The following is a 22,946-nucleotide window of genomic DNA, read 5'->3' as shown; positions in this document are numbered from 1 at the left end:
AGCAGACTAATCCTCGACAATCGAGCTTCAACATGGAAAGCTATTGCAAACATGACCAGTTTCATCCAAGGAGTAGGAACGCTGGCCTTGCCATACGCGGTATTCAAAGGAGGCCTCGCAACCATTCTTGGCTTTCCTTTGTTCGCTTTAGTTCATTGGTACACCGGTAAAGTCATGATAGATTCCATTTACGATGATAATTGCGCCGAAACCACAGAGCATAAAACGATTGTTGGAGATGACAAAACACAAATTGCATCGAAGATGAGATCACGAGTTCGTGACAATTACAGCGAGCTTGGTAAAGTTCTTTGGCCAAGGTATGGCGGGGTGATTCTCGATGCTTTTCAGAGCCTTGATCTGTCGATTCTCGGTGTGTCATACCTTATTTCATGTGGATCCCTCCTGGCACATTCACTTCCTAAAGCAGGGCTCACAGAAGCTATGTGGGCGTCCATTGTTGCTGCTTTGGTTTTGCCGTCCACGTTTGTAAATGACCTGGCGTGCGTCGCATGGCAAAGCTTGTTGAGTATAACGTCCTTGATCACTATGGTAAGCGTGCTGATATGGTACACAGTTACCCACTACTCGACCATAAACTTAACGGATGTGCTCTTCTGGGACACCGAAGGCGCCTTTGTCGCGCTTGGCTTGGTCATATCCAGCTACTGCGTGTACTCAATTTTGATTCCAGTCGAAGAAAGTATGGCGGATCCTTCCAAATTCGGTTCAGCCTTGGGGATTTCCTTGTCGTTGGCCGCCATATTCAAAGTTCTATTTTCGCTCTGTGGCTTTCTCTCCTTCTCCCATGCCACTGATGAAGTGATTGGAAACAATTTCCCGCTTGGCGCCCCTCGAACCATCGTCAGCGTTGTATACGTCATGTATGTCATATTCAGCTATACACTGGTCATCTTCCCTGTTTTTCAGTCTCTTGATGGTTCTCGACTTGCTTCTGCAGTCACCTCTCGTATTCCCTTTTTCATTTGGTCTGCTACAACAAGATTCCTTGTTGTGTTTACCACCCTCTTTTTGGCAGTTGTAGTTCCACACTTCGCGCTTTTGACAGCGTTTGTCGGAAGCCTCGCTCTACCATTCTTAGAGTATGTTGTGCCGTGTTTAGTTCACTTAAAGTTAAAATGGGGCGAGTTGAAACCGCTTCAGGTAGCTGCAGATGGTACAATTGTCGTAATGGGAGTGTTGGCAACTGCATTTGGTGCTTCTTGCTCTGGCAAAGCGTTGGTAATCGAAATGACTGGGCAAAATATAAAGTGACAACGACTGTTAATTAGTTTTCCTTTTGGAATTTGTTTTTAAAAATAGCAGTACTGCTGTTTGAGATAAAGCTTGTTTAATATTAGCAAGATTGAAAACAACATGCAAGTTAAATGTAGATGTATTGAAGTTCCCTCTACTAGGTGCATGGTGTATTCATTCCTGTTAGGCGGAAAATTAGAAAGAAATATCTTTTTCCGTGGAATTCTTTCCTTCGGTATTGCCGTGCAACTTTTCAATTAACGATAAACTGCCAATCACAATGAACTAATTTTCTTAGTTATATAATAAGCTGCTGAATAATTCATTTGCGTTTGTTTGTTTGTTTGTTTGTTTGTTTGCTTTGTCCAGATTGATGAATACTCCGACATTTATGCCTTCATCGCACGCAATGCATCTGATCCACCATGCAACTAGTCGAAGGGAACTTTTTTAACAGGATTCCGTATTTATGGAACAATTTGCCCGATTAATTGAGGACTGCCAACTCTAGTGTTTCTTCTTTTAAGAGATTATGTACTATTTTTTATAAAGATAAGGTTTTCGACCCTGAGCGCCCCTATACCAACTGGGCTAACATCAGTAGTTAGTTAGTAAGGATGTTACTTAACCAGTTAGTTAGTTAGATTGTTATTTAGCTAGTTAGTTAGGTAGTTAGTAGATGGTTAATAAATTGCTTGTTAAATGATTAAGCTTTTATATATTCATACATTTTATTTCCATAACGGTTGACTAGCACGTATGGTTCGTCAGTTCCCTTCTAGTCTTCCTCACTGCCTTGTATGTACTAAGATTTTTTTAATATGGTTATTACAATTATTATTACTATTATTATTATTTTGTAATATCGTTTATGATTTTTTTTTCGTTATATAATCGCAGTGAAAATTGAAATTGAATAAATTACAAGTGTAGATTTATCCTGAACACTTGTGAAGACCATACCATTCTAAAACTGTGAAAACGTGACTTCAGTCGGTCTCCGTTATTTGTTTTTCAACGTATTAAAAGGTTATCAACAAGTAATCCGTGAATTTGCTCTTCATTATTTTTCCCGCCCATTTCAACCATGATATCGGCGACTTCGTTAGGGGCGATTTACACGGTACGACTTTGACGCATGCGACAAGCTTACGACAGGCCTACGACATGATTTAGGACTATTTACACGCGCACGACATTTTCACTTACAAACTTTAATATGCAAAAGTTTGCACCGGGATTTACGGAGCGAAAGTTCTAAAAAACGGTAAACAAATATTTTAGCTGTCCTGCGCTTTGAAAAACCTTTCTAACGAGATGTTTTTCGCTTTAATCCGTTCAGTACTTTTCGAGAAACGACTTCATGTGAATCAGTCAACAACTTCGTCCGCCATTTTGGCGCCAGAAAACCTCTCCTTCGTCCCCTACTGAGTAGAAATTTGTCACAAAATACGTCATTTTCTATCGATTTCGGCTACGATAGTCGCAGCGTTTTAAAACATGTTTCAAAATCCTACGGCAGTTTTTTTGACGCACACAACAGCTGTAAGCGAGTTGCAGGTTTGATTTACACGAAACAATTCATGTCGTAGACCTATCGTAAACTTGTCGCATGCGACAAAGTCGTATCGTGTAAATCGGCCCTTAGCATTTTCCCATTTTCTAGCCTTTCTGTTCCTTTCTTTCTGTCTTTTTGTTGTTCTTTTTCCGATTCATGCTGCCTTCTGGGAGTCATTAATTTAAGCGTATTTAGAAAGTCGAGAGGCCGATGGAGACGAAATTTAGGTCCTCTTGTCTCGTCCAGGCGTCCCCTCTCCTAGCTTCTCCTAAGTCAGATCGCGGTGCGCGTGTTGTTGTGGGCCTGCTACAATCTGAAACCTTTGGCCCTGAAGCAGTGCACGCTCTGTTCGCCAACGAAAGGGAACGGCACCAAGGAAACGAGGAAGACAAAATTAAAAAAAATTCTATTGTACAAAGCCATATAATTTGTTCTTTTTTACCACTCTCAAATAAGCCAAAATCGGCATAATCACCCGAAAAGTCAAAAATAGAAGCCGAAAATGTACCACGGTATTTAACTTGACTTTGCCACACTGATAAGAGGCTTGCTCGTAAGGAAACTGAGAGATTACACTCAAATTGCTATGCAACATATTACTTACTAGCAAGCATTACGAGCAACGAGATGAAGTCGTAAGAGATATTTAATTTGTGAGTATTACTCCAAGATTATATCAAAACAAAAATACAAAATCTTTGCAGGATGACAAAAATAAACAAAAGCATTAATAAATAGGATAGTCATTTGAATTGGTTTTCATTATACAGTTTGTTGAAACTCTCTTTGTTCAAATGAACGTTACTCTTCTACTCGAGATCATGTTGTCGCGCCATCAGTCGTGCCACTGGAGGTTAAGATTGCGTGCGATGAAGGCATAGATGTCGGAGTATTCTTCAATCTGCACAAAGCAAACAAACAAACAAACTCAAATGAATAATTCAGCAGCTTATTGTATAACTAAGAAAATTAATTCATTGTGATTGACAATTTATCGCTAATCATAAAATTGCACGGCACTTCTTCAACTCCAAGAAAAACTGCTGAAAGGGGGATGAATGAATGAATGAAATGAATGGAGAAAGCCGAAATCAAGCGCTCCTTCCGATTTTTGTAGGATATGCGCTAGCTCATTTGCTATTCGCTTGGGGAATCTTGGCAAGACGTCTTACATATCTGCGGGGAATATATTCTGAAGGTGTTACACAGTGTGGCACTAGTCAACTACAATAAGCGTGATACAATTGTTAGCGGAGAATCTTCATTCTATACCATGTTTTGGAATTTTGTATCCAAAAAGTCCTCTGCTGTCTTCCGAAAACAAGCTTGTATTTCACTTCGCCAATCAGCAGAAGCAGGTCCTCCTTTGTCTCCTTTGTTGACAAAACGATGGAAGGAATCCTAAGCTCTTTCATCTATCGTGATTTGTTGCAGCATTCGCACAATTGCATTTCTTTTGCCGTTGCGTAGAGTTGATATATCAGACTTTCCTCAAAGCCGGTCGGCAACAACGTCTTCCGACCGACGAAGATGAACAGTAGCCTCTATCTGTTCATCCTTGAGCGAAGATACGCTGAAATTTCTCTTAACAGGATTCTATTTTAAAAACAACCGCTCTTATTACGAATCACGGTACGTGTCAGTGATGACAACTACTGCAAGCCGCAAAACGCACCTGGACGGAATCATGATCAGCCGTTGTCAAGGTGATGACACTTTTGTCGCCTCTCAACCAATGGGAATTTTCCGTTTCTGGAGAAACGGGGAATTCACTTTTTTTCCAAAGATGTCTATAGCCCCTCTATTTTTCTCGGTCCCTACCCCCTACCCAGTCAAGTCTTCTGTTTTGCGCTGGGTCCAGTTCTCTCGCGATTCTATCCGCGAGTACGATCAAATAAAAATACGAGAAAATAGGGGGCTGTGAACAGTCTTTGAAGGACACTGGTCTAACTTGAACATAGCTCGATTACCAGCCGCTGTTCGGGAAAGAAGACCGCCCTCCTCCCCCGACCTCACGAAGTCTCTTCTCGGGGAGGAATGTAGACCGAACTCGAGAAAGCGGCGGAAATCGAGCCTAACTTAACTAACATTCATCAGTTTGATTCGATACCAAATAGTCGGTCAGTAGGTCCTTCTTAAAAATATATATATAAATATCACTTTGAAAACTTACAATCTTGGCTGTGGGCTTTCCGAATCCGTGTCCAGCTTCGGTGTCAACTCTGATTAACAATGGGTTTGTCTGAAGGAAACGAGATCAGTTTATTACACCATGAGTTGAAACTAGAAATTTGTAGGCCTTCAGACAAGTAAATAGTCTTCATTTAAATTAACCAAGATCGGTGAATAACAATCAAGGAATTAAAGAGAATCCTATTCACAAATAAGAGCGACAACAAGAAATATTTTGTTAGCATGCTCCTATCACTTAAAAGTGGTTGTCAGGGAAGGCAGGGCCTCAAACAAAAACTCGAAACAAAGGCAGTTTTATTTGGTCTTGTTTAACTCATTATGGTACCAATTTCCTTTGGTACCTATACCGTCAAGGAATGTATATTCGAGGTATATAATAGACTTTAGGTACAATAATAAGAGATTTATCTCTAAAAATAATGAATAAAAACTCTAATAAACTCCTGGCTCGAATAATCTGCAAAATCCAAGCAAACGCCCGATCAGCGAAGCCAGGTTTGAAATAAACACCGGGGGCAATTTAATGGAGAAAATACGGTACATGTGTGCATGGAAAAACTCAGTTAGCTGTTTCCCGTTTCCGCTAGGGATTTGAACTTTCAGAATTTACTATTCTACTGTAATTAATAAATTCATCGATCGATCAATCAATTAATCAGTAGCCGCACCTGTTTTTCATAATTGCCCACACAATGCTGCAACTGTGCAATGTATTTCAGAGAATGCAGTGGAACTACACGGTCATCATGGTCAGCGGTCAACAGTAGTAGTGATGGGTATTGAGCGCCGTTTTCAGGAATCTTGATGTTGTGCAGAGGAGAATATCTGACGAGAAAATAAACATGTCCTCAAAGCATTAACAACAACTGAAATAAAAGCTAACAAATAGGTCACTTTTTCTTGGACGTTTCAGCTGATACCGTACTTCGACCACCTTGTAAAACCATTTAACAAATGTGTACGTACTTTATTGGGGGAACTAGTAACTTGCTTGCTGTAGCTACTGTATAAGTCAAATTTCCAGACTCAGTTTAATAAACAATTAGATTATGAGCTCGAGATTTCTATCACGCATAGAAATCGAGAGCGAATAATTGTTTTAGTGTAAATCTACTAGTCCTTCAAAACTGTATTTAAATCCTCTTCACAGACACTTCGAAAACGCCAAGAAGCGGCCGTCATTTTGTTAAAAAGGGCACACTGCTACGCTACTCACTATCTATCACAGAACAGATGGTGAGTAGGGAAGCCAATCAGAAAACGGCACCGGTGAAAGAACGATAAAATATTTATATTATATAGCCGGTAGCGCAATTTCATACTTAAAACGGAAGCAGTAATCTTGTATTTGATTTGTAATTCTGAATTTATATAACAGGGCAGCAAAATGTTCCTGTAGAAACCAAAAACCTCATTTTGAAACAAATACTCTTGAGCAACACTTGAGCCAAAAGAGAGATCACACAACTGACAGGTCACTTACGTCAAGGCCCAGCGTGTGCAGACTACCAGCCCAAGAATACAAAGTAACGAAAAACGTCCAGCATAATAATAGTCTGCACACAACGATGCAACTTAAGTGCAAGTCTCTTCGTTGATCGAGAGGTAAACAAAAACCTTAAAACTCACTTGATTAGCCATTCAAAATCCTCCTTCTTATCGGGAGATCCAAAATCTGTTGTCCTTGAAAATCAAAAAAAAAAAAAAATAACAATTTTCGAAAATGTAAAGGAAATGAAAAAGAAAAGGGAAAATATGAACGAGAATTCCGCGATATAATTACTACACTAGAATTCCAATTTCGTTACTGCGGGACTTTGGTGGGATACAGCGTACTTGATCTATTTCTCGTGTTATACTTCATTCTGAATCAAGTCAGTTTATGTTCTTTTTTTATATAACAATTGTCTGTTGGGCTCGAAGTCAGCTACCATTTTGCTCAAGGGGAACTCACATTTGAAGGTACAGATTACAAAATAGACGTAACCACTAAGGTACTTACCACGCATGGCCGATGGTGAATTTGTGAAACTTCAGCATGTCCATAACTCTATGTTAAACGATCAAATAAATTCAATTAAGATTTTATATAATGTGAAAACTCATCTTAGTCACGCAACACAAAATAATGTCACGCAAATTTCTGACTTACGGTACTTGTGAAACGGCACAGCCAAACAAATCTGGTCTTTGGTTGATACAAGCACCCACCAGAAGGCCGCCATTAGATCCGCCGCAGATTGTTATCCTGTCGAGTAAACGAGCACAGAAACTTAAAACTCCGTTCGAGAGATGCTTTCAAGTACCGCATATTCTAACATTGCAACATTATATGCTCTTCTCCACCCCCGTTTCACTCCTTTTCGCACTTAATTTTGGGAAGAAGTGAGGATAGTGGTGCCAGTTAATTAAAAAAATATCCTGCGTCTCAAAGTGGCTCAGAGATTTGTGGGTTGGAGCGAGCCGAAGGGTGAGAAAAACATTTCAAGAAAGGTACCAGGATGGCTTACTTTGCAGGAAGACTGTGGTATGGAGAGCCGCAATCAGACAAAAAAAAATACACCATCTTTAAAAGATGATCTAAACAGGTGTTGCCCTTTGCTCATTGTATAATTATTACGCAATAAAGCACCTTTTTCCGTGTTTACACAGCCTCATCGAAACACGAGGAGGGTTGGGAAATTCGAGACAGTTATGCAAACCCGAGACGTAGTCGAGGGTTTGTATAACTTTCGAGAATTCTCCCAACCCTCGGAGTGTTTAGATGAGGCTATGTAAACACGGAAAAAGTGTTCTATTGCTTTTATAAAATAATTCTCAAAAATACGCGCGAATCTAACACGTCACAACCGTGTTTACATACTCTCATCTAAACACACCTATCGACCAATGAGAGCGCGCGTAGTAGCTGAGTTATTTTACAATGTAGACTAACGTACTTTTGTGGTGACGTGTATTTCTGTTGGGTAAGGTATATCGCCGCGTACTGAAAGTCATCAAACACATTCTGTTTGTTGCCAAAGCAGCCCGCTTGGTGCCATGTTTCACCATATTCACTGGGAAGGGAAAAAAAAGTGCAGTTCAGTGCACAGCCAGGATCTCCTCCTAGGAATAAATCCTCCATTGGGTTACACAAGAAGACTTTTCTCAGGGTTGGACCCATTGTTACGTTTGTACAAGGGGACTTATCTAACGTCGTGAAATACATGTAATCTTCTTGCAGCGTTTTGTGGGAGACGTGCCCCAACAACAACACACACAAGAACACATCACATTTCATTATTCAAAGGGCGTCGTTGTAGCAAAACCCTGCAGTGAGTCGATGGAAACCTTGCGGCTCCTTGAGGTCCTTTAACCTCTAGGCTCTTATTAACAACTTATTATTTTCCTTGTTGTATTTTTTGTTTGTTTGTTTGTTTGTTTGTTTGTTTTTTACACAACTTATAGTGCGTGTAAAGCTACTCAATTGTGCAAGTAATGTTTGGGTGAGACTATTGTATCGTAGGGAGCCAATTTTGTAGTCCACAGAAGAGGCGTCTACCGGCAGTTGGGACGTTTTCAGGATTTAGTATAAGTCTCCAGGCGTACAAAAGCTGGACTTACCCTCCACCCCTCAAGTTCGGCACAGCGATGATTCCCCCGAGATGTCTCATAAACACAATTCGTGAAACACTAAAGGCGGGAGTGATCGAGATGTTAAATCCTCCATAACCATACAAGTACAATGGATGACTTCCGTCTAGCGCAATACCCTGAAAAACAAAATCGATTGACACAAAAGGTAAGATGCTTATCAAACTTCACACGTATGAGGACAAATAACGCCGTTTATTATCCAGCTGCAGCCAATACCGTCCAAATAACAGTACAAATATACAGCGATATTGTTAGTACAATTATTTGTACAGTAGAAAACCTGTTTGCCGTACAGGTCGGCGCGCGCAGGCAAAACTGTCACACTCTCCCTCTTTCACTGATAAATTTATTGACTACAGTAGTTGGATAATAAATCTCTTATTAGTAGTTTTGGTGTGTAGTATCGCTTTATATTTTCGCTCGTTGTTTGTATTTTGACTCGCCCTACGGACTCGTCAAAATACGGCACAACTCGTCAAAATTTACAGCGATACTACACACCAAAACATCTAATAAGTTTTAGGAAACAGTCATAAGAAAATACGCGCGCTGATTGGTTAAAAATCGTGTTTCTAAAACTCGACAGAAACACAGAACTAGCACGAGCTGTTGACGTAATGATGGTGCGAGCAAACAGAATTTAATAAGTTGTTTTCCTTTTTTTCGTCGCGGTGTTTTCTAAAAGAAATAGAATACATGTTCTCCGTGTTTCTATCGAGTTATAGAAACACTCGTGACAGTTTGGGAGAACTCGAAAAAGTTGTGGAAACACTCGCCTACGCCTCGTGTCCCCACAACATTTCTCGTTCTCCTAAACTTCCACTCGTGTTTCTATAACTCGATAGAAACACGGAACATGTTTTCTATTTCATAAATATGTAACGCCAGAATAGAAAGAAAATGCAGTTTTATGGGTGAATTATGGAAAGCAAACCGTTAGAAAATAAACGCAATTTTAGTATGCAACATCGCTCTACATTTTTTCTTGTCATTTGTATATAGAGTTGCCCTTCAGGACACGCAAAAATAATTGAGTTATAGGAACGCGCAGCGATACTATACACTACAGAAGTGCCTCATAACTTATATGAAGTTAGACCACTTTAGAGAACTCGCGAAACTACAGCGAAAGATACATCGAACAATTTCTAACAATTCGAAAGAGAGTTTTCTCACAAGCTTAGCCAATAAACAATAACCGGAAATTGAGATCCGGAGGTCGCGGGTTCAAGTCCCCCTCTGACCACTTAGCTGGAGTTGTTTCTCGGTAGACCCTAGTTCAACTCCTCGGTCATGCTTGTAAATAGCCAACTGGTCTGTCCCCCGCCAGCTGGGATTTTTAGGCCTATTATGTTTAGTTGATATATTTGTTTCTTTCAGTTTAAGTGGCATGCCTGTCAACTAGCTAGGTGTAGCTAAGCGCACTGAACACCGTAAACAACAACATAGACTTGTACAATGTGAAATTTATGACAAATACTAATAAAACAATGTTTAACTCACCTTTTTGTGGACAATGAACATCGGTATCTTGGTTCCATCTTTACTTGGATAAAATACTTGTACAGTCTGATACTGACTGGAATCGAATCCCTTGACGTTTGTTGCACGGAAAACCTGCCGTGAAAAAAAAAAAAAAAGAAAACTAGGATGTCACTTATCAATCTCTGAGATTGGAATTACATATAATGAGATTAAAAAGATCCCTGGATTTTGCGTTAGTGCAAAAACTTCAAGATGGCAACGACACAATCAACAGTTGATCATTTACGCGCAGCTAAGAAAGGATTCTCTCTAGACTGTGCAGGCAGTGCACAACTTAATTACACGAGACTCGAGGGTTTCTGGTGCCGTAAAGTATGTGAATCTCACGATGACAGACTGCAATGTATTATAATTCACTCAAGTTCAAACACAAACCTTTGGTTGAAAATTGTCTTGAGTTAAGTCACAGTGGTAGATAATTCCAGGCGTTAGAAACGATGTAAACTGGTAGAAGATCTGAAGAAAAACAAAAGAAAAAAAAAATAAGTTAATGTTAGACAAATCAAGAGGCCAACAACAACAACAAAAAAACGCTTGTGTATGGACACTACAGTTAGTTGTGAGTGGCGAGTGGGTGGGGATGGTGTGACTCGTCGACATCGGCCCGAAGAAAGAACTGCAGTAAAATTCTTGAAGAGGGGATTGCTCATTCGTGCAAGTCAAAAGAACAAAGAAAACAAGGTGACCGAGTTAGTCAACGGCTCTAACAAGTCAATTTCGTGAGGAGTTGCACACTAGGGCAAATGCTATAACTTATGACTCATTTTAGCGACACCACCTTTTTTTCTTGAACCCTGCTTTTTTGAGACCCAAGGTAGACATTTATCCCCGTCTTCTCTTGGGTTAAAGGCACCCCTCGCTACTCCTGGGACTGTTTACTGATGACAGCTTTGGCAGTGACAGGAAACGCAGCAGTTACGTAATTATCCAAGCAAGGTTTCCGCGGGCTTTCCCTACCTCTGAATCCTTCTTTCGCCCCGAATAGCCAACAATACTACCGATATCGAGAGGAAAAGTCATGAGTCTTTCGCCTGTCAAGTTGTGAAGATGAAGGACGCTCTGTAAACACCAACAAACACGTTAAGTTACAATAGCCCTATCATTCAGCTCACATGTGAACACGTAAGTTCTCCATACAAGTGTTTATACATTTTACACAGAAACGTTGGGATGAATTTGACAAGATATGTATACTTAATACGGAAGTGTACATGATCTACACGCTCAAAGGTTTGTTGCCTTCTAACCTTGACGTCATGTAGGTAACAGAGCACCAACAAGTTCTGTTTGACACAGGCCACCCATTCTAAAACATCTTTCTCGTCTTCCTGGACCAGAGAGGTCCAATGTTCCTGTAGTTAAAATGCAAAATCATCATAACATTTACACGGTTCTCAAGTAAACTACGCCGAAGGTGTATCCCCTACTCACGAGAAATATTTACAATGTGCGTGTATGTCTTAAAGTTAAACATGATATCCAGGAAACAGCAGTAATCAAGTGTTTTCGTATTTCGCATTTCCATATGAAATAAATTAAACATTCATGGGTGTTTACATGTAAACTATCACTAATTTTCTCGACAGCCCTCGCAATTAACACGACTCACCAAAACGGCTTTAGTTAGTTTCCTACTCAACCTCTACTGAAGTCGTCACGCAACGGGAGGGGCGTTGCGTGACGATACAAATAACGGCAAGTGGGAGACAAGAGACGACTGACCGGACGCAGCTTTCAAATGGCCAATTAAGCGATGAAAATCTACTGATCTGAGTCCAGTCCTGAAGATGCGCATAATTTTGATCAAATAAAAGACAGCAAAACAAACCAGGACATTACAATGTATCTTGTGGCAGTCACAGTGATGGTAGCTGATAAAGACTTGTTTTTTATCATCACAAATACCACTGCCTACCTATCTTTGGAAGCACTGTAATTTTCTCCATTTCCCTACAGGACTAATAACATTTTCGTGAACGTTTTTTTTTTTCCTGAAATTTAAACGATAATTCGTGAATTTGGACAAAACCACTAAATACGAACAAAGTAGGTTTAAGAGTTTTTTGTAACCAACCATTTTCTACTTCTATTTTCAATGCACTTACCATCTCAGGTTTTGAAAAGTCGATCTTGATTAGTCTGTATCTTGGAGCTTTTAAGTTGGTCTTGAAAGTGAACAGTGTTCCCTCATTTGTGATGTACTGGAGATAGAAAACACAAACAATATGTATTACATACATGTATACAATGTACATGTAGTGTACTTACATTTCTTTAACGCAAAAATTTTAAAGAAGACTGAAATAACTAAGCGACCCAAATTTTAACTTTACAAAGCCCGAGTTATTAGCAAACAGAACTTAGTACATGTACATGTATATGTTCACGGTATCTACTGGTGCGTCGGTCCGCCACTTTGGTGTATTACCTTAGTACACCAACGTAGTAGCCAAGACGATCTAACAAAAGACGGAGTTTGTGTTTAATGACACAAGTTTCCACTTAAGAATATTTTAGTTATTAATTTTAACAGATTTAGGCACTTCCTCATGAGCCTCTGGCTCGGGTGATCGCGCAAACACTCCCCGTATTTGACATTAAATTTGCATTTACATTTTTTCTTTTACATTTAATAGCGGTATATCTGAAAGTATTTACTATAGGGGCAGATATAATATTTTGGCTTCTGCAGCATATTTCAGATCTCACTGAATTAGTCTCGTATTACGACGTTGGGCCAGAATTTCATGATAAAGACAAAAGGGTTCATCTGGAGTACGGTGTACTGTGTACACATAGCTATGGAAATGGACTTGTAAATGAGCTGTCAACGATGAAAAATTCACTGAGCCATATGAAACAGACGTCTGCACAAAATGCAAATCACATTGTGTTGAATGTAAACGATTACCAGGGGTTGTTTTTACTTAGCATGCCTAACTGTTTAAAAAAAAAAAACTTTCAATCTTAAAGGAGCTCAGTCACGGTGTTTTGTCTTTTGTTTTGGCCACGTACAAAATCTCCTTTAAATGGAAGGAAACCTGAAAATAATAGTTTACTAAGATAGAAAAACATCAAGGAGATAATAACAAACTATAAAGGAACAAGGATGGTCAAGGATGGAGAAGATTGACACGGATTGTAAACGACGAATTTGAAAAATTTAGGTTAAACTTTTCAAAATGTGCAAAGCGTGTCTGAGCTCCTTTAATAGGGGAACAGGACAAAGAAGTAATTCATTTAAAACTTGTATCGTAATCATTGATTTCCACGTTAGATCACCTCATATTCAGCATCAAAGTTGTCCACCACCTTCTCAAACGGAAGTAAACCTAACCAACAAAGCGGAGAACAAGAGTTAAATCTCACTGCTTGTCTGTCATAAGTGTGATGTTATGGTTAATAGTAGTCTTGGAAGTACAGTTTAAAACAAGACTAGACCTCTAACCTGAGTGACCAGAACCAAACTACAGCGTGTCTCAACACTGCATGTACATTTTGTCGGTCACAAAATTTAGCCATTTTGTCTTCAAACCATACATGTCAGGGTGTGAAAAAAGTTTGAAATGCCGTTGCCCAGTGGGCCAGTACATTTCAGTTTTCAGCTGCCCCCACTAAAAATATTACGTGCCCAATAGGTGCACAATGTTCAGTCTTTATATCAACTAAAAAGACTACTGACGCTAATTTCACTAGCCCATTGGTTCACCCAACTTCCATTTTTACTTGCCCAAGAGCAAATTTCCTTGCTCCGGGCAATCAGCCCTGGGTTTAGCACTGCCCTGCAAGTACTCCAAGATTCAAGTCATTCACCCAGTTTGATTATTTCTTCACAATCACAAGACGTTACAGCAATGATGAAATGTCACCTTTAATTCCCTCCTTGTGGTTTTCCAGGTCACAGTAGAAAAGCCTATTCACGGGGGCACAGCCTTCATGAGGAGTTAATATCAAATATTTTCCACAGTCACTCACTTCAGCTCCTCTGCAAGAAAAACAGAACTGCTGGTTTAGAAAACCAATAACTCAGTCAGCATATATTTCATTCAGCTAATTAATAACCAGTGAACTGACGCAATTTATTCCTGTTGTTTTATGCTGACTCAACAGGTTGAAATGTGGCTGCATTCACAACAAAGGGTTAAGACATAAAGGGCTGGGTGATGATTACCTAGAAAATTTGTACAAAATACATGCATTTACCTTGATAAATTTCAAACTGAGCCAATAATTGGCATTGACCAAATTTTCAATACTACATGTCTTTGAGACTGGTTTGATGGCCATGACATTTACTTAACTATTTTTGTAAGAAGTGAATTTAAATTAAGACTTACATAGACCACTTTGGATGGTCAGGAAATTCACAGCAAAGAACATCTTCTGATTGGCTTGTTCCAAGTGCATGGTAATAAAGCTGTCACAAAAAAAAAGCAATGATTTGAGCAAATAAAATAAAAGTAAAGGTGAAGTCTGTATACAAGCCGAGTGGCCCATCAGGCTGGAGCTTATCCCATTTTCTGTAGCATGGGGTGACGAGGAGTATTTCTACTCCCCCCTGGATGGGATGCTAGTAGTCCATCCCAAGGTTACCCTCAGCATTAAGTTCCCCAGTACCCATTTATACACCTGGGTGGAGAGAGGCACTGTGGGAGTAAAGTGTCTTGCACAAGAACACAACACAATATCCCCAACCAGGGCCCTGATCACTTGATCTAGAGCTGCACACTAACCTTTAGGCCATAGTGCCTCCCAAGCAAATAAAATAAAGGGAAGTCTAAATCCATTAATTGGACATCAGAGGGTAAAAGGAAAAGAGACTCTATCAGATCCACCTGGAGGAGAACTGTAAAGTCAAAAGTTTAGGCTCTAAACCACAACTGGAGGCAAGGACCAACAAGAACAGAGAAAGCTTGTTCATCCCCCAAAGGACAAATGAGAATGATGACTCAGCAATATTTATGTCTCCAAGATCATCAAAGAGGTGAGAAGGATCCCCAAAATGGGGAGAGGGTAGGAGCGAGCCAGGGAGCCAGGGAGCCAGGGAGCCAGGGAGCCAGGGAGCCAGGGAGAGAACCAGCAAGGGAGGGAGGGGAGGGGAAGAAGCAGAGGAAGGGAGAGAGAGGAAGAGATGTACATACATGTACTGTACTTGAATGCACTTTCAACTGTACAATCTATCAACAAGCATTCACACTGTTGATCTCCTTTACAACTCACCTTCTGATCAAGGTTTAGATCAGTCTCTGTTCCATCTGCTTTAGAATTTGTAGGATAACGCTGTTGGACAGAAACAAGAGAAAAATCAATCATGTACATATACAACGTATTATGTACAATTTACTAGTCTTATAATTATATAATCATTTAATTGGAAAGCACTACTAAGCAGGCAATTATTGCATGAAAGGATACTGTATGATTGCATGCATTACTAACTGTTTTGGAACACAGAACATCATTGTCGTCATCACACAATGCACATGTATACATACATACAAGTGCATCATCATAATCAGCAGAGCAGTAGTGCCTTCCAATTGAGGATGAGTGACAACCCACAATTCTTTTGGTCAATAAACTATTTATACTTGTATGTATAATAAATTGTTTAAATTTGATGATTATTATAATTCAAGAATGTATTACAGTTTGTATTATCCAAGCTCAAAAAGCGAGCCTGGTGTTGTTTAGTGCATGCATGCATGTTCTTTCTGTCACAAGAGTCAGTTTCAACAGCTACACTGTAGTTGTAGGGATGCTAAGGTGAACTCTGGTTTCACTGAGATGGAAACGCAATAAGAAAATAAATGAAGTGCAACATTCCTTTAGTTTACCAATGTTTCATCATTTCAATGAATGACAAGCTTGTATTAACACAAAATAAAATAACTTACATTGTAGAACAACCCTTTATTGTCATGTGTCCAAGCCATGCTGGTAAACTTTGCATTCTCTAGAGAGTCTGACAATTGTACCTTACCATCCACCTGCATAAACTGAGAAAAAAAATTTACATTTACCATTTATTACTGCTTAGCATGACTGCACTCATGCGGCACTAACATCAGAATTTAGCACACTGAATGATTGATCTTAATTTCACCTCCTGTTTCCAACAGACATGACTCTCAGCCATTGCATTTTGAAATCTCATGCATGGATAATCTTTAATCTTCAATCTTTAATCATTATTTACACATGGTAAGGTACAATAAACTCCAATAAAATGTCTAAGATACTAAACCTAAAATTCTAATCCCAATATTATACATGTATCAACTTATAACAATATTCTACTTATAAAGCTGATTTCCATGAATGCTGTGTGTTTAAAACTTATGATAGAGAAATCATTTAAATTGATTTAAAGAACCAAACTCTCTAATGTTACAGGGTAAACTGTTCCAAAGGGTTGCACCGCTGTAACTAAAACTAAAACTAAAACTAAAACTATGGATAAACTGTGTGAGGTCACCCTCATGCAAATCCCTCCCAAAATTACCAAAAAAAGATGTGGGTAAGGTATATGACAGGTAAAGCCAAAGCCCTACAGGGTACGAGCCAAGTGGTCTATCGGTCCAGTGCTTGTCTCTGATTAGAGTGGAATGAAGCAACTAGGGGTATTTCTAACCCCCGGCCCCAAGATGGGATGCTCAAGCCTGCAAATAACAGTCAGTCATTGGACAATTGTCTGGTAATTTTGGGGTTTTGACGGGTAAAAGCTTAGCCTGGTCGGACACCCTGACCGGGCATTTCTGCTAAACAAAAAATATTTTAACCAGAAATTTGTGACTGAATATAAAACAAGTTATTTTATTATACTGCCACACAATACTACGCAAAAAAGCTTTGTTATCAGTTTTGTTTTTATTCCATTTCTGAGAAATCACGGACAATGCATCGTCTCAAATGTCATGTCGATTATTCAAGCTACATGATAATCTACACATTTTGCAGTGGTGAAAGATCGCGAAGCCCCATTCAATCTGAATTACGTTCGTCTGAAAAACTACGAAAATCTGAGTTCTTATGTCGTTCTTCGTAGTTTAATATCTGCAAGTGTTGTGGAATTAATTTTTAGTCGTAATTTGACCCGATTGAAATATTATGCAAATTGGATACACAGCCCAAATTCTCACATTTCGTTTATCAGAATGCAATCGCTTTCAAAAACTTTAAAATCTCTAAAACGTAACCAAATGTTTTTCTAGTCCGTATGATCAAAAATCAGTTTTATAGCTCTTTATAGGTTTTTATAAGTCTGTGGTTCACAGACATGTTTTTGAATGTACAAATTAGTCACGCTTTGTAGTCACGACCACCTCCAATTCGAATTTCATCTACTTATGCAAATTTTTTTTCAATTGACCCCGAAACTTTTTAGGGGAAACTTGCCTTCAGAAAAAGTCGAAGAATTCATTTCAGCCAAATTTCAAGTCTCTGAATGTTATTGTCAGTTCTTATACCGACAAGCTGTCTAAGCAGGATATTTCCCCGTGGTTTTCTGGGAAACTTGATATACAGGAAAATACGGAATACATGTGCGAGTAAGTGAGTGAAGGCAAACTAGGGGTACAAACGCTTGTAAATTTGTTGATTTTCAACTGTAAAATAATACCTGACTTAATGTAAAGGTCCCCTTTCTGTTGCTAGTACATGTATCAAGTTTACACTCAATTGATTTTACTTTTAAGCCATTCAAATTTGCTGGCTTTTCGTCAGGTCAAAACTTGTCTTTGGCCTGACAAATGACCTGCTTATAGACAAAAATTATTTGCAGGCTTGGATTCTACATTGTACATGTACATGTAGTTCATCGCAGGGTTACAGGTCACTCTCATGCAAATCCCTCCCAAAATTACCAAAAAATTTACCCAGGCCACTCAATTCAGAGGCAAGTGCACTAGCCATGAGGCCACTCCACCTCAAAAAAAGAAAGACACATACACAAAAGTCAAGTACAGTACAGTGTACGTGTACTTAAATTATCTTATAATATTTTATTCCACTGGTATAAACAGACTATAAAGCCCACAAGTTCTCTGAGCAACACAAATGAAAGGCAGCAATATTTTACATCTGTTAGGTAATTGTACATCTACACAAGTTTACAATGTACCTTTATGGTGACCCAGTCAGAGCCTTTATTTGATAGGGAATAAGCAAAAAGCTGTCCATCTTCAGAGAATGATCTTCCAACCAGTGCTATGGTACCATCTTCAGACAGTTTGTTAGGGTCAAGAAATACTTCAGGCTCGCTGTCCAGTGAGTCTTGGACATACATGACACTAAATGGAAAATATAAATTTTGCACACATTTGTGCATGTACATATAAGTCATTTAAAGCTAATCTAATCAATGTAGTTTCCAAAGTGCTTTCACAGAGCTCTAGTTTAACAGCAAATGCCACAGAGCTGTATACATGTTTGAGAGGCCTGTAACAACTTCCTCCAGTGGAGCAAATTTTGGAAAATGCTACTGTTTTAGAAGGCAATTCACAACAGAATCTCTGATGATGCAAATTCTCATTCCATTGTGAGATTATAACATAGCCTTAGCAAAGCGCACATTCTGATTGGCTAATATGTTCGATCCATTTGCCCATGGGTTGCACACTGACGTCAGTTTGTTTATTTGAGAACTTTTTCTCAGCAATTTTTTTTATCGATGTTGACACTTTGGAAAACATAATTCCTATTTTTCTTCTCCTAAAATATGGAAAAATCTAATAATCCTTCCAAAGATGAGGAATATTATTCCTGTGAGCTACCAAATTTCAAGCTAAGTTTTTTGCCGTGCCTCCACCTAAGGAATTTGCAAATTTAAGCAAGCAGGAGTTGAGTCAGCTGGCTGAACAAAGGCACTCGGTACTCAGTGATGGACCAAAAAAACAACAAACTGGTCTGTATTAGCCTTTCGAGGTTAGTAATGCATTGCGAAAATTTTAGAGAGAATTTTCTAGCAATTTGACGGCAATAAAATTCAGCACAAGCTTTCAGATTGTAAAACTTTCCTGGTATCGAAAGCCATTCAAATGCTTTCGGCAAAAAAAACTTGAACATGAGAGCTTTAACAAATCTCTGTTTGTGAAGTCTTACATACGAAATCCTTCTGTTCCAAAAATGTTACAGAGGTAATGGCTTTTCTGACCTTTAATAAAGGAAGTTTTGTCAAATATGAGTGGCCCCTGATGAATTATTTCAGTTGCCAGGTTTTAGTTTTGCTCGAAAGCTCATTGCTTGATTGTGAATTGAACTCTTGAAGAAACAGCTGTTCGAAAGGAAAACTGCATCGTGCACAAATATAAGATTACATTTCTGACATTTTCCTTAATGTTTCAGTCTCACTTCTGTTCATTTAAGCTTATTTTACCAAATAACAAAAGTGACAGAGATCATTTTTAAAGCCATTTATGTGTTCAAGTTCAGCCTTAGATGCACAAGTTATCAAATATTTAAAATGAAGTGGAAAGGAAAACGTAACCCACAAACCTGCTATTGAATAAGCCGGAATATCTCAAACAGCTCAAAGCCAGGCGTGTTTGGTTCGCTTTCTTCTCCACTTTCTTTTAAGAAATGTCTGGTTCCATATTGTTCTTTCCTTTTGCTGGAGAGGCAGTGAAGGACAGAGAGCTCAACCACCAAAAGTTTCTACCATGTGCAGTTTGTTTTCAATTCTTTGGAAAACTAATCCAAATTTGGGCTTGACCAATTTTTGAGAAACACTTTTACCGACTGCAGTTTTTGTTTGTCGTCAGCTTGATATTTAGCTTAACTGAGCACTTCCAAATTGTTTTTTTGCCCAAGAAACTATTAATTCGCCACGACTCAAGAAAAAATTTGACGTGTTGCTTTGTCAGATATTTGAATGAACATTTTTGCTGTGGTTACCCGGCAAGGGGGGCTGACCCAGCTTGACTACTGCTTTCATGTAAATGCTTAAATAAATAAACATTTGACTGCAAAAGGGTTACCAGCTGTGGTGACTCAAAACAGGGTAAAAAGCAACCCAGGGTCGTGGAAAGAGAGCCTAAGAGGGCCTAAGAGGGCCTAAGAGGGCCGCACAGGCCTAACAGAATCAAAACAGAATCACAATCCATATTCACAACAGAATCTTTGATGATGCAAATTCTCATTCCATTGCGAGAGTTTGAGAGGATTACAGAGACCTAATGTCAGCATTTGACAGTAAATTAAGTTTACACAATATGAGCCTTTCAAGTCATCCAAGACTCATCCTTACACCAGTAAATGTTTGGGTCAGGCCAGGGGTCAGGCTACATGTATGTCACATTGTACAGCATTGATATTGTACAGGACCTAATCCCAGAAAATACCCCTACATGTACATGTACCTCCTCATGGATCTAGGTCATTGGAAATTCCTATGAGGTACATACTGTAATGTAGGGGATTGCATACAATGTATTCCAAATTTTCAAAGGAAAATTATCTAAAATATACTGACAATGGACTCATGCTTTTTTGAACCTTCAAGGGAAACAAAAATTGTGTCGAAAAATTGGAGAGTTTGAGAAATCAGGGGTAAAATTACAGTGTTCGACTGAGGAGAGGGAACGACTTTTGGTTCGAGTTAATGGGAGGTTTGAATAATTGAAGGTTTGACAAATCGGGATTCCACTGTAATACTACACTAGAAATTCAAGGGGCGTGGTAGGGTTGACACAAAGGACACATTGTATGCTACTAATACATGTACAAAGTATGTATACACAGCCATTTTCATGTTTCAAGTGGAAACAAAAGCATCTGAGTCTGGTTATCGTACCTTTGATTTTGTAATCCAGAGTTGTGGAAATAGAAGTACTTTGAGCCTCTTTTGAATGGGCAGCCATACTTTGGATAGTCCCACAGTTCTGTCAACCTATAACACAGAATGGAAACAACTGAAAATTGCACTGCACCACCTGAAGTACAAGGTGGTACTAGAGAATTTTGGAAGTGGTCTCACTCTAAGGTCTTAGATTTTGTGACACCCCTGTTGTGTTTTGTTTTGTTGTGTTTTCTTCTAGGGGCTCACCCCATGGCCATATGGTCTTGTCTATCTAACATGGCGCAGTTGACAGGCAACATGGTGATGAATTTTCTTCTCAACCAAATAAACATCGGCAAATCTCGGCTTTACAAGAGATTACAAAATATTGAGTCTGTGGCAACTAAATTCCACTATTTAAGGACTTCAAGTTATTCTCCTGTGGAGGGGGATGGAAGATGTGGTGATGTGTTCCCTACTAAGGGACTGGGGCCAGCCCCGAGACCACATTTTCTAGTCTATCTAACAGCCCCTTACAGCATATGTACAATGTACAGAGAATTATTGTACAATTAAGATATAGAGATAACCTGGAATTGTATATTGAAAGTTGCGCAGAACCATAAGTTTTCTATGCTTCTGAATAGGCCATGTTCAATTTCATAAGATCAACATTCCAACATGGCTCCAAGGCTTTCAGGACAAACCTCTATATTTACATGTAGTGGTGTTGTCTTTGTATGCAAGTCTCTTTTGTCTCTTTTGGAAATTGAGGGACAAAGAAAACTTGTTAAATTTGCAATTTTGCCCTGAAAACCTCAGAGCCATGTTATAATTTTAATAGTACCGAACATGGCATTTTTTAGAGCTGTTGTCAAGGAATAATAACTAAACTGAAAGAATAACTGAACTCAAAGAATAATTACTGAACTGGCAAAGCCGCACACTGTTGCACTATTTATGTAACCGTATTGTTACGTACGAGGTGACCTCAACTAAAAGCCTGATGGTTTCTAGAGGTCACCTTGCCTCACATTAAAATATTTATAAATACTGTACATTAAGTTAAAAGGCAAATAAATAAATAAACAAACAAATAAACAAACCCCGTAACATTTGCTACGGATGAGTATGCTTAATGGGCTTATGATCTTTAGTCACATGTATGGGTGAACTCGCCTGTTAATGCTACAGTTCACCCAGAAAACAACAAGTTGGTTACTGGTGTGAAGATCAAGGAAACAGGTAACTCAAAAATTAATGACAGCCTTGTCTGATAAATTTATACAAGAAGCCAAGTAACAATTGATGGGGCTATTGTGTTTCCCCGAGCTTTCCAGTCGTTAGCACACTTGTCGACTACATTGACTGCATTAAGTACCACAAGGACTAGATTGGCGAGTTCAATTTCTTGCGTTTTTGAAATCAGATCAGAGTAAAGTTACATCAGGTAAAACCAAAGCCATTACAGGATCGAAGAGGACATCTCTTTCTCGCGGCGTGCTATTAAACCGGCAATAATAATTCGTCTCACCTGGTTTTGAAGTTTTCTCGTGTTTCACAGTCAGCTAGGTAAGGCATCGTTATGGCATTTTGTTGTTCTACAAAAGCCTCTGTTTCTTTCGAGTCTGGATCTTCCAACCAAACGTAAGGATCAGAAATCTTCGTGCCATGATAGTCAGTTATAGCGCTTTCATCTCGACGAACCTTTGGGTAAGAGAAACGTTCACGCGCCATTTTGAGTTTTCTCCGTGAAGGACTGGGCCGACCGCGAAAGTTGGCACGAATGACATCATCAACGTGCTAAAAATAACACGCACTGTGTACAAAAAAACATTGCAATCATGTGCAACACACGGATAAATTTCGCAGATTTTTATTGGCCGCTGTTTAAATATGTTGTTGTAGAAAGAGAAATGTACAAAGGAAAAACAGAAACAACAAATGTTATGACAATAAAATATTGAATTGTGCTAGGCC

General features: G+C 39.1%; 2 protein-coding genes across 4 annotated transcripts in view; one reads left to right on the top strand and one right to left on the bottom strand.

The window, feature by feature from the left end:
- LOC110061914 (vesicular inhibitory amino acid transporter-like) overlaps positions 1 to 2,301 on the top strand; it is an 18,573-nt gene extending 16,272 nt beyond the window's left edge. For both annotated transcript variants that reach the window (XM_020768775.2, XM_089271845.1), the window contains one exon: positions 1 to 2,301. This exon is cut by the window's left edge and continues 191 nt beyond it. In XM_020768775.2, coding sequence (XP_020624434.2) covers positions 1 to 1,275 — 1,275 coding nt within the window. In that variant the 3' untranslated portion in view covers positions 1,276 to 2,301.
- Positions 2,302 to 3,445: 1,144 nt separating this feature from the next.
- Positions 3,446 to 22,737, bottom strand: LOC110061918 (prolyl endopeptidase-like). Of its 2 annotated transcripts, XM_089271843.1 has the most exons (21): positions 22,501 to 22,737; positions 20,982 to 21,077; positions 18,312 to 18,480; positions 16,087 to 16,188; positions 15,410 to 15,469; positions 14,527 to 14,606; positions 14,059 to 14,174; positions 13,472 to 13,521; positions 12,295 to 12,390; positions 11,437 to 11,541; positions 11,147 to 11,248; positions 10,565 to 10,645; positions 10,148 to 10,261; positions 8,612 to 8,760; positions 7,948 to 8,064; positions 7,161 to 7,256; positions 7,011 to 7,058; positions 6,638 to 6,691; positions 5,677 to 5,833; positions 4,989 to 5,057; positions 3,446 to 3,716 (listed from the first exon to the last, which is right to left on the bottom strand). In XM_089271843.1, the coding sequence occupies exons 1-21, from the start codon at positions 22,701 to 22,703 to the stop codon at positions 3,651 to 3,653; spliced, it is 2,130 nt and encodes a 709-aa protein (XP_089127969.1). In that variant the 5' UTR covers positions 22,704 to 22,737; the 3' UTR covers positions 3,446 to 3,650. The 2 variants fall into 2 exon arrangements, with proteins under 2 accessions (XP_089127969.1, XP_089127970.1); XM_089271844.1 differs by lacking the exons at positions 20,982 to 21,077; positions 22,501 to 22,737 and adding an exon at positions 19,685 to 19,781.
- Between the last annotated feature and the right edge of the window lie 209 nt (positions 22,738 to 22,946).

This window comes from Orbicella faveolata, unplaced genomic scaffold, assembly GCF_042242905.1.
Source record: "Orbicella faveolata isolate gen_17 unplaced genomic scaffold, um_ofav_v1 contig_34, whole genome shotgun sequence".
NCBI classification, from domain to species: domain Eukaryota; kingdom Metazoa; phylum Cnidaria; class Anthozoa; order Scleractinia; family Merulinidae; genus Orbicella; species Orbicella faveolata.
This window is presented reverse-complemented; position numbering and strand designations above follow the sequence as displayed.

What these genes read in the sequence shown, in the direction of transcription:
- LOC110061918 (XM_089271843.1), bottom strand. Translation starts at nt 22,703, where the DNA reads ATGGCGCGTGAACGTTTCTCTTACCCAAAGGTTCGTCGAGATGAAAGC. An exon ending in TGTTCATTGTCCACAAAAAG is followed by an intron (nt 8,761 to 10,147) that starts GTGAGTTAAACA and finishes TTTGTTTTTCAG; the next exon opens with GGTATTGCGCTAGACGGAAG. An exon ending in TGTGCCGTTTCACAAGTACC is followed by an intron (nt 7,059 to 7,160) that starts GTAAGTCAGAAA and finishes CGTTTAACATAG; the next exon opens with AGTTATGGACATGCTGAAGT.